Source organism: Nylanderia fulva, unplaced genomic scaffold (assembly GCF_048542155.1).
Source record: "Nylanderia fulva isolate GAGA-0341 unplaced genomic scaffold, ASM4854215v1 Scaffold2, whole genome shotgun sequence".
Taxonomy (NCBI): Eukaryota; Metazoa; Arthropoda; class Insecta; order Hymenoptera; family Formicidae; genus Nylanderia; species Nylanderia fulva.
Window position 1 is genome coordinate 7225667 of NW_028190263.1, and position 12109 is coordinate 7237775.

Below are 12109 nucleotides of genomic sequence, written 5' to 3' on the forward strand. Positions count from 1 at the left end.
TATACCAGTTTATAATTGTTATGAAAATAAATACATATTTTAGTGACCAATGTCAATTGTGTGTAAACATAACAAGCTTAACGATAAGAAGTATCGTTAACTATAAAATATTTGGATTGAATACGCGATGTCACAAGAGTTATGATCGTCCTAAATGTTAGATGTTACATTTGTATTGACGCTATTTACAAGACAATAAACTTATGTTCTTTTGATCAGTTGAATTTGCATACAGAAATACTGTCGGATGCGCAGAGTATTAAATTTATGGCACATTTAATTCACATTCAATTTTACGTAATGAATTTCATCACCTTTAATTTTATAATTTCATATTTACTATACTTCTTGCCGCATTTTACAATTAAATAATAAGTATTTAAATAAAAATTGAAATTAAATCTCATATTTAAACAAAATTGATTATAAATGATAAAATTATTGAAATTGTTCTATTGATTTTTCAGACAGCCTTTGGCGGGCTTGGATATATTCATATTACGAAAAATATTGTGCCAATAATGTTAAAAAGATATTTCACGGCACAAGATATCTATGCGATAAGAGTTGTAAATCCTTCTAAATGGCTTACCCGGCATAATACCTATCATTAATTTTCAGGATAAATTGCATCAGGATATATTTGTATGATTTTTAGTTTTTCATACAAATCATAAAATGACGGAATTTCTGGAATGTATATTTTTTTTCTTTTTAACAAATAATACTCTTTTTGCAATAATTTTCCTTATACACTAGAAAAAAAGTCTTGTCGCATTAATAAAAATTCTGTTCGAAAATAGGCAAAACAGAGTTACTAGTTGAATTTACCAGAATTCTAATACAAACAATATGCTTGTTAAGATACAAATATATAGTATATTGTTACATTATATTCTGTACCATCCATTTTTGAACAAAATTGTTCATGCGACGACTTTTTATTCAGTGTAATTTTACATTATAATAAACATATTTGTAAGTGTATTTTAAATATATGAATGAAGCAATATAAAATTTATATTTTATTTACAAGATACAACAGTATATGACAACCTTTGGTACGAATTAATACCCAGCTAAGGGTAACTATGTGGTTGTTTCACAAATGCCACGGAAAATAAATATGCATGCGCAACATTTATTTGATATTTATTGCATTATTTCGCTGTTTTGCGAAAGAATAAATAATTTATAGAACGTATATTATTATATCATACTGTGAACGTGATACGAAAATACGAATGGTTCGATAACACAGTCACAAAGCTCTTCTTTCTCTCTCTTTTATCTTCTTTCAACAGAAGAACGTTGATATCTTGTTTGTCGAAAAACGTTTGATATCTTCTCGTTCTTTTCGTCTCAGTCTATTACAGCTCGTCCTGGAGTTGCGAATTTCTCACAGGATTCATAGCGATAGAGACCGTCGACACCATCGTTTTACTGAAGTCCTTCGAATAATCTGCAGTTGAAAAAAAATGCGAATACATTTTTTTAATAGAACTCGCATTTTCGCCAAATGTACAAAAAGAAAACAAAAAATAGCAAACTATTTTTATCTGCAATAAAATGTCTTTGTAAGACATTATACAAAAGAAAAATACAAAAGTTATATAGAAAAGATATAGTATTATGAAATTATTAAGAAAGAAACTATATTATATATGTATATAATATATTGTAGCGTAATTCATAATTTATGAAAATAGAAAACAAAATAACTCAAACGTAAGATTAAATTCTTTATTATGTCAGTCAATTAATTAAACGAGTTAATTAAAAACAAGCGATGAAAAACAGTGTATTTAAGTACATTAAATCAACAATATAAATTCTACAGCGTTCTACAGCGAAAAAATCTGTTGAATATATGTTAATTCACAATTGTTAATTCATAGTTAAAGAGAATGCAAAATTATTTGACGTCGTTTGCTCGTCAGCTCCAAAAGCTCCTAAGCTCCAAAAAGAGAACACAGAAAAAACAGTATCCTTGAGAGAATGCAAATATGCCTTAATTCAAGTATATTTTATTCTTATAATAGCGCCAAATATAAATAATTTTGGATAAAGGATAATTTATCCTTAAAACAAAGTGCAAAATATTCTTGGTTGAAGCTGAAATTTACTTATAAATATTGCAAGGACAAGTGACAAGTGTGCATCGGATATAAGCGGTACTTTCAAATATATATAATAATTCTTAGTTCAAATGTAACTAAGTTTGTTTTTACCATATGCGATTTTTAAAACAAGAATATATCTTAAGGATAAAATATACTTCACACAAACTTATTATTATTAAGGCAAACAAAAATTTGTGATTACAAAGAGCATTCTATGCTTAAATCAATCAAATAGCGTTCAAGAATAAAAATATACTTGAATCAAGGATTCCTTTTTTTCTGTAAGGTTTTAAGAAGCTATTAAACACAAGAAGAGATCAATGAAAAAGGGTTGCGATTAAGGATTAATTGATTAGCACGCGCACACACACAGACTCTGGCCATGGATATTAGCGGTACCAAAAGTGGCAATCGAACAAAAGTAAGAAGCAAACTTGTGGTGCCCTTGACTTACGAAGTGGTCGCGCGCTCGGTCAGAGCTTGGTGAGCTTTATCGCGTGACGTTGCTCGAAGTTACCTTGGACGTAGTCCTGATGATGAGCCTGAAGACCAGCACCCGGCGCGCTGCTGCCATATGGCGTCAAGCTCGCCCTTATCCACGAGCAACCAATCGCCCCGGCATACGCCTGTCTGTACTGCTTGTTCATGATCACGTAGATGATCGGATTCACGCATGACGCGAAGTACAAAAGCAGGTATCCCAAAACGTGACATTCTGAAACAGTTTGATGATATAGTTTAGCAACAGTGGAAGTAAACTACAGCAAATATACAGAGTATCCTTACTGTACCACTCGTTAATGGGAGATTCTTCAGGTGATCTGAAGACGATTTTTCCTTAGAAAATGTCCAGGCACCATATCATAATTTTCGAGTTTTAAACGATTGCAAATAAAAGTTGTTTTGTAAACCAAGCCTTGTGAAAATTAATTGTTTAACAAAACTAAATTTTTTAGTTAATTTCACGTAAAGTTTACTTTAATAAAATTTTAATTTAAGACTTAGTTACAAAGATATATGATTTTAAAAATTGGGAACATTAAAAAAAATGATGACTTTTCTCGACATTTTCGCTAAGAAAAAATCGTTTCCAAATAATCTTAAGAGTCTCCCATAAACGGATGGTACGGCAAGATGGAACACCCTGTATACGGTTAAAAGAATTAGAAGAAGATAAATATATATGTATTCGTACCGGGACATCTGACCTCCGCGTCGGCCACCTTGACGATGGTGATCGGCAGGTAGCACGCGAGGAAGCTGATGAAGATCACCAGAACCATCTTCGTGATTCTCCACTCGCTACGCTTCTGCTTCAGCTCCCTGATGTCTTTCCCAGGCGTATGAGGGGATTTTATCGTTGGCGTAGTGTGCTTTCGCATTCGCGATTCTGATCTGCAACGTCAATTGCAGATTCCGATCAGTTACTATCATGTGAAGACGATTGTAAAAAAAAAAATAAAAAATAATAAAAATAGAAAAAATATGAAAAGTCTCGAAAATGTCAATTACTTGTGCACCACCCAGAATATCTTGGCGTAACAGCCGACGATCACCACACAGGGTATTAGGAATCCCATGATGAAGAGAAATGTCTTGGGGGTATGACCATTACGATCCTTGACGATGGAGCAAGTTTCGAGATTGTTATCATAATCGAATTTACCTGATAAAAAGAATTAAGAATAAACGATAAATAATACGTGATAATAATGTAGGATTGATTGATTATAAAATATATAATAATAAAAATAGCGACTCACCCCACACTTCTAACAACGTAGGTATCTGCATCCCGTAAGAGAACACCCAGCAAAAAATTATCATCGCGGCGATCCAAAATTTCTTATAAACTCTGCCATATATGGCGTGATGTGCTATCATAATGTATCTACAGACAAAAAAAATTAGGAATTTTTAAAATTTTATTGCATACTGTAATTATTCTCTTAAAAGTCAGAGAAAATTAAAAAAATGAATTAAAGTAAATATATCAAGTAGATTAAATACTTAAGCTTGTGAAGAATCGAATAATATATAAAAATACGCACCTGTTGATAGTGATAGCTGCTACAGACAGAAGACTCACACCGACGTTTCCGTACCTGAAGAAAGGCACGAAGACACAGAAGAATCGGATGTCCGTCCAGCTGGCGTTGACAAATCTGATGGAATCGAACGGCAACACCAGCAGACAAAACACAAAGTCCGCGATGCATAAACTAAATTCCATTGACATAAGTTGAGTCATTTTTAATTGGCATAAACATGAATGAAAAAATAACAATCTTAACCCCAGTCAGAAAATAGTTTTTTTATGAATGACACGATATGCTTCTATGAGGTAATCACTGACGTGAGAATGATTCATACTGTTGTATTAGCTCTTTAAATCAGCTGTGCAAATCAGCTTTATATCGAATATTTTAAAGAAACCTTTATCGATGAAATTAATGAAATAAAACTTGAATATAAATTACCTTATAATAAAAGCCGCTGCAACGTTGCGAACTTTGGGATATTTACATAAAGCAACAATCGTCAGTAAATTACCAGCTAGACCAATAAGCATGATGATGATCGCCACTACTGCCGCAAAAGTTCTCAAAGGTTTCGGGAATCTGCAACAGTTAAATCAATGATAAAAAAATTCTACTTTATTTATTGCAAATTATAATTCTCTTCATTGATAAAAATCAAATAATTTTAGTTTAGACATACATGTATTATTATATTTTTTTAATTTAAAAGTATATATTTTTTTAATTTACTAGAATATTACAAAAGTGCGCGCTATTTTTATTTCCTAATATTATTTTTTCCTTATTATTTATTTCCATCATATATTATTTAATTTGTATAATAAATTATAATAAATTACAACTAAAAATTCTTAAATTAAAAAAAATAAATGTTTTGAAATATCAAAATTTGACGTTAAAATAATAACATTAAATTAATTCACAAGTATATAGTTTCTTGATCAAAGTAAGATAAATAATTTAAGAGTTTAACAAGGCTCTGTAATATAAATATAAATATAAATTTAAAGTGTCAAACAGGCAATAAGAGCCAAAGATAAATAATATTTTTTTATATATAAATTACAAATTATATGTATATTATATTACAAAATTATTTAACGACATATGCTTTTACATTAAAAAGATTAACGTACCTTGAAAATTCCGCATCGATCATGGCGTTTTGCGTGGCGTTGTCCATGACATGAGGGAACCAGGTATCTGTAGCAGCCATACCGAAGGCGTCGCGATTCTGATTCAATGATTCCATTTGGCCTCGATCGACCTTGGAAGCCTGCGACATTCACGAGCGAAAGATTGGAATTAAATATTCGATGTGTGTTCCACCTGTTCAGGTGATGACTAAAGCAGATGACTAATAAGTCGTGCGTATAGTATAATTTTCAAATATTTTTAATAGATGCAAAAAATAACTGAGACAAGGGTTTCTTAAATTAATTAATATATCTTCATCTTAATCTATCGCTCAAGGCGATTTGCCTTGGAAATAAAAAAACATCGTTCAGAAAGAACGGAGTTCAGACAAGTATATCTCGTTTTTTATTCGTTTCTCGTATTTTATTATTAGTAGACGTGTCCTGAATTAATCAGTATCGCTTTGATAAAAATAGATAGATGTGGAATTACCACAAATTACGCAGCACGCAAGGTATAGCTGATCTGATGTAAAACGGATGCGACGACATACATATATGTTTTATAATCATTTCCTAAATTGCGACAGAGAAATATGCGTTGGAGGGAACTAATAATATATACCGTTCGTCATATTATAATTCGTCTATTGACATTTTCATAGAAAGTTTCAATAATAGTCAAATTCTTTTTCTACAATTGCAATCGACATGGGAAAAAACTTTATATAGTCAAGTAAATAATAAGTTATTAATTTATAAAATTAAAATGTAATTATATATGTATATCGCAATGCTAAATATCGAAACGCATTTTTCATGTATATTCATTAATTTGATTATATGAATATTAATCCATACTTAGAAATTTTAAGTTAATTTTTAATATATTATAATCAATAATTCTTTGTCTCGCCATGATATTATACTTGCGTTTGTTACGTGTATTTCCAAATAGTTAAATTTTATTTTCATATCAGACTTGATAAGGACCCAAAACAAGGGTTAAAACGTTGTCTTGTTTTAATAACATGTCTTGGTAATAACAATAAAGATATTTTTATGCCAGTTGAGTCGTGAAGATTTGTTTATTTATTAATTTAATATACCTACTATCTACATTATATATATTAATATGTTATTGTATTATCAATAAAAGCTTATTATTACTATCAGTCGAGCTTCGACACTCGAGCAATAAAGACGTATAAGTTAAACGCTTTGCATACTGTCAAATTCTTTTTCTAAGACTGCGTTTGATTTGGGAAAACTATATTATATAGTAAAATGATTAACAAGTTATTAACTTCTACAATTAAAATATAATTATATATATATGTATACCGCAATGCTGAATAATATCAAAACATATTTTCGTGTACATATATTCATTAATTTGATAATATTAATATTAATCCCAACCTTAGAAATTATAAATTAATTTAATATTCCATGTACATTCATATATGTTATAAAACTTAAAATATTTCGGCAACGAATAGTGAATAGCATATGGTAACCATCTGCGCTTCCAATAGATTTGCGCATCTACACCCCCCACGTCTAATCCGGTGCGCGTCTCGCGCGACACTGATTCTCGTTCGAGATATTGCGATTGCGAGACTGACGATCACGTGATCAGTTTCGCGCGAGCCGCGCAGGCGCAGCGTAGCGGACGTATAAAGACGCGCGAATCTAATGAAAGCATAGGTATTTCGGTCGAAAAATTTTTGTAGAAAATTTTATTTTTTTGTTCGCATCTTCTGTTAAAGATTTAAATATTGAATTTTCACTGCAATAATAATTTTTATGCATATTTGCAATTTTTAAGATTTTATTATCAAAGAGTAAATAATGCTACAGTATTAAACCATTATATGTTAATTTTCTATTTTATTATATATATTATATTTTAATTCTAATTTCCGAATGTTTATTATGCACATAATTTTAATTTGTCGAATTTTTATTATGTATATGCAATTTTAATTTCTGAATTTTTGTTATGTACTATAGACAACACAAACGCACGCTTCGCGATAATCAACTTTGCATGTTTTTTTTAGAAAGGAATTATATTATAATATATATTTTTGTGCATTTTATTATGTGCCTGAAAAGTTGCTGAAGACTTTGAAGAACTTTAGAACTCACAATTGTCTGATGTCGCGTAGGACGTTTGACATTTGCGTTATGCAAATAACGTGCGCGCAGGGCGCATTAAAATAATTTCCCGACGTGGACAATGACTGGAGAACGAACGTTACGTTAAGGAAAGGAGAGACTGTAAGAATTCATTATTATTTATGGGCGCCACCAACGGAAACAGATCATCTAGAGGATTTATAGAAGACAATATTCTCGGTGAATGCGATAATCTCTCTAACTCTCTGACATCCATCAACGTGCTCGATTATATTTAAATACATTATATTTGTTTGGAAAAATTTCAAAATTGGAAAATATTACGATTCACTATTTTTCAGATATTTCAATATTAATATTTAGGAATTTATAATTCATAATACTTATTGTTAGTGTGTTATTTTTTGCTCTTTCTCTATCTCGTTCTCTGATCATAGCCACGCGACACTAAATAGCTGCGAGTATTAAACTACATATGATTGTAGATCACTATACATGAGTCACTTGTTATCGAAACATGCAAACACGTGATACTACAATTTCAAAAGGAAAAAAATATCAATTAATTACCTGTACAGCGAATAATTTTTAGATACTAAATATTACTATAATATAATTTCTTTATTTACATTAATTTATTTAATTGCATATGTATGTGTATATATAAAAAATTTTAATTTATATATACTTTTTATATTTTTCTGTGATAATTTAAAAACAATTTCTACAAATTCCAAATTATGCAAATTTATTTATTGATCAGTGATTTATATGTAAACGCATGTTACAAAAAGTTGCGTTCGATTTGGTAAACTGAGGTCAAACTGCAGTGCATTAACCCCGATTGAGTTTAATTAGGGGAAATTAACGGACACCCGGTACTAGGCGTCCCCTCGGGACAAAAAAGCGATGAAAGCCACGGAAGACATGGGAACGTACCAACGCGTCGTTCTGTCGTTGTTTCGTTTTATTATTGTCATCAAAGAATTTAATATTATCGCACAATAATTATATTATTATGTAAATTCTTACAAAAAATATATACGAGTATAATACATATATTTCTGTATTTATATTATATATATGTTTCGAGAGAAATCGAACAAAAGGAAAAAAAATCATTCGCTTTAAATCTAAAAGTGAATTAAATTCTACTAATTTACAATTTATTTTTATTTGAAATATATATATATATATATATATATATATATATATATTACTTTATATTATATATTTGTAAAATATTATATACTTAATACCATCATATTATTATTAAAAAATATGTTGCAAAAGATTTATATATGTTATAGTTTAAGTTTTTTTTAAACATTATTAGCATTTTAAATTATTAATTTTTTTTATTATTATTATTTTTATTATCATAACATAACAAGTTGACTATTAACAAGTAAGTATAATCGATTAATTCGAATCTGATAAGTGGCATGTTTGGCTGGTTCAAGAAGGGCGTGTATATATTTGACTTTTATATCAGCCTGATAAGCGAAGTTAATCAGTCGCACGTCAACGGAAGAAGATGCGAAACCGCGAACATTATTTTTTATTCCGTGGAAGTCCTCGGTGATGGACTGACGTCATCGAATGATTTCCGTGTTAATCACGCGGCGAACGGCAATGAATGAGTCAAGTTGAGTCACGGTGAAAGTACCTAGATCGGAGTCGATGCGTCGTCGACTGGGTTTTGTTGTACATGCGACCAAGTACCTTCCCGATTAACGCTCTTTAATTCTTTGTTTCAATGAAATTACATTTATCAGAGACTGATCGAACGAGGTTTTGTACAGTCAACTTTGATATAAATCGATAACATTAATAACACCGTATCGTAATGTTTACCTTTATTCCCTTCCGATAGTCCTCTTTCTCTCATTGAAAGACAGAATAAATATTTAATTAAACTTAAATTATTAATTAAAATGTTTCAAATAAATTAAAAATCAAATTAAATTAAAAATATATAACAAAACGCAATTTTGAATTTAATAAAATAAAATACACATACATAAGTATGTAAACAATAATGTGAATTTCTGTAATTTAAATTTGTTATGCGTTTTGCATATTTTTTTTACGATTTAAGTGATCGAAATATATAAATAGCGAGTACGAAAAGATAGTACGTACACATGGTTCGAGTGCAAAATTGTTGAAAGTCGATCGAGACGCGACTACTATACTGCTCTCGTATCCCGCCCACGAGAGCACCACGTGGTGTGAATGTCAAACGTCTGTACTTACGGTACAAAACATGTGTCGTGCTATTCATACCGTGCATTTAGCTCTAAATACGCTAGTGTGTATCGATATTAAAACACGCCTCATCGATTTGTCTGACTGATCTTTTTCGTGAATCTTTATGTGACAAAATTGACAGAAAATTATAACTTATTAAATGTTTTCTTAAAACAAAAATATCATGAACTAAAATTAACAATAATTTAATCAAAAATTTAGAATTAAAAATGTATATTTGAAAAAAATGTATAATGTGTATAATTGTTAATGTATAAACTATATATATTGTATATAAAATTTTTAAGGTTGCTTTCGAATGTGGGAAATATATATTTGAAGATCTACTTTTACATTAATTCTTGGTACACAGCCCAGCTAATTAAATACTCCACCCGTCATAATTATCTCATTCACGTCACGTTTCTAAATTGCCTCGGGACCTCGCTATTTTTTGCCTTGTTCTCGGTGTTGGTCCCTTACAATCTGGCAGACCAACTTGACATCAACAGAATTCACACGAGCGAAAAATACAATTACGATCTTTTCAAGAGTTAATTCTTCAAATATTTAAATAATTATGTGTCTTACATGCTTTTTTATTTCTTCTTTCAAAGAAAAAAATTTTGTCAATTAAATTCTATAGAAATCTGTTTTGTTTTGTAAAATTGAATTCATGTATTAAGATCTATCTGAAGAAGAATATCTATGAAGAAGAGAATAAAAGAGTTATTGATAATTGTCACTTACCGCTTCGATTCTTATTACTTTAAACCAGTCATAAGTCCGTCAATGAGATAGATAATGGAGAGGCGGAAAGACCTTTGTTGACTGAAGAATATGACCGAGGAATGTGAGAATATTCAATGTCCTTCCGTTTCAATGTACGTCCTTGCGTATGTCCTCCTCATCAGACACGATTGAAGTCACTTTACAAAGCACCAGACTGAGAATTATTTAAACGTTGTTTTTTTGAAAAAAAAGAAGATACGATAATTTCTATTGTTCTTCTAATTATTAAGTATTTCTTAATTATTATCGATTTAATCGATAAAATCGATTTAATATCGCTTTGATTCGTCATTAAAAAATAATTAAATAATTTTCTTTTCTCCTTTTATTTTTTACTGTGTCTCTTTTTCCAATCTTATTGTAACAATTTAATTTCTTTCTCTTACAAAAAGATAACTTGATACCTTTGAAAAATTCGTCGAATTTCGCTGGTCACGAAATGATATGTCCAAATTCGTTATTCACAAAAAAACTCACTTATTTTAATTATATATTATTTCAAAAATTTGTATTTAAAATGTCTTCACCTTTATCCTAAATTGCACGATATCTGGCGAACGAGATTATGATTTTCTTGTAACTATTCGCGATGTAACTTTTGACTAGTTTATTCCTCAGGAACCATATTGTCTCTGCGGGCTATTGTCTTGTAATTTTTTTTAAATTATTCGACTTTAGCAAAAGTGACACTTCGCACGTGGCGACTCGCGGATTTTGACTGCGCGCGATCGATTCTCCCGGGGACCGGAGTCACGCAACTCGGGGACCAGTGACGCGGATACCGCATATGCGTCAGCGTCACCGTGGATAGACTGCTGCTTAACCAGCATTCCGTCAGATTATACACACTAGATACAGACCCCGTGGGTAGTCGACCGCGGGAGAAGGAGGTGACGAAGAAAGATCGTGAACGCGGGGGACGATGACGATGTGCGAGAGCAACATCTGCATCCAAGATCTGGGGACCCAGTTGACCCTTTCGCTGTGACACACCGTGCTGCTCATCCTTTTTAAATTGCGCGGAATGTGCTGCAATTGCGATATACGTCGTGTTCTTTTTGTGTGCCGCGTAATCAGGACAAGAGCGATGTATGCAAATTGCAAACAATCGATCGCAATCGCTTATTTTTCCAAATTTTGCTGAATATTAAAAAAAAATATAATATAAAAAAAAAATTCAGTCTTATATCTATTTCTGTCAAATATGTAGAAAGTTAAAAGATTTCGAGGTCATCTATAAATGATTTCTATTTTGACATGGAATTTTAATTAAAGGATAAACATAATAAAAAAATGATAATAGTTATTGAATAATTAAATAGAAGAAATATTTTATATTCGACATTATTATGTAATAAAAAATTCACTTGTGATTAATAAGTTAAGAAAAATCAGTGCAGACGGATTATCATATTTGGCAAATTCGTAAGAGAAACTTTTACGCTTGAATGACCGCGAGCAGATAAGATCGTTGCTTTTAATATCGCGTGTATTTATTACGGTATTTATTACATAAGCAACCAAAGACATGGCGAGAGTGAATTAGACTTAACAAAGTGGAACCGACCGGTCGTATTAATTGGAATGACTAAATCGAACATCTCGCTGGATTCACACA

At 30.8% G+C, this 12109-nt stretch overlaps 1 protein-coding gene across 5 annotated transcripts; it reads right to left on the reverse strand.

The window, feature by feature from the left end:
* Positions 1-1012: 1012 nt before the first annotated feature.
* Positions 1013-11363, reverse strand: moody (G-protein coupled receptor moody). 5 transcript variants are annotated; one of them, XM_029318335.2, is made up of 10 exons: positions 11019-11357; positions 10450-10628; positions 5302-5441; positions 4604-4744; positions 4175-4345; positions 3887-4014; positions 3636-3789; positions 3319-3518; positions 2641-2838; positions 1013-1462 (listed from the first exon to the last, which is right to left on the reverse strand). In XM_029318335.2, exons 3-10 carry the CDS (start codon positions 5415-5417, stop codon positions 1371-1373), a joined length of 1200 nt encoding a protein of 399 aa, XP_029174168.1. In that variant the 5' UTR covers positions 5418-5441; positions 10450-10628; positions 11019-11357; the 3' UTR covers positions 1013-1370. The 5 variants fall into 5 exon arrangements, with proteins under 5 accessions (XP_029174168.1, XP_029174170.1, XP_029174165.1 ...); XM_029318337.2 differs by having other exon boundaries at positions 10450-10645; XM_029318332.2 differs by having other exon boundaries at positions 10896-11357.
* Positions 11364-12109: the final 746 nt, after the last annotated feature.

Bases quoted from the DNA above. Each gene is read 5' to 3' on its own strand.
- moody (XM_029318335.2), bottom strand. From the start codon at position 5,417: ATGGAATCATTGAATCAGAATCGCGACGCCTTCGGTATGGCTGCTACA. The intron at 4,745-5,301 runs GTACGTTAATCT...TAACTGTTGCAG, and splicing joins ATCGATGCGGAATTTTCAAG to ATTCCCGAAACCTTTGAGAA. The intron at 3,519-3,635 runs GTAATTGACATT...TTGACGTTGCAG, and splicing joins ATATTCTGGGTGGTGCACAA to ATCAGAATCGCGAATGCGAA.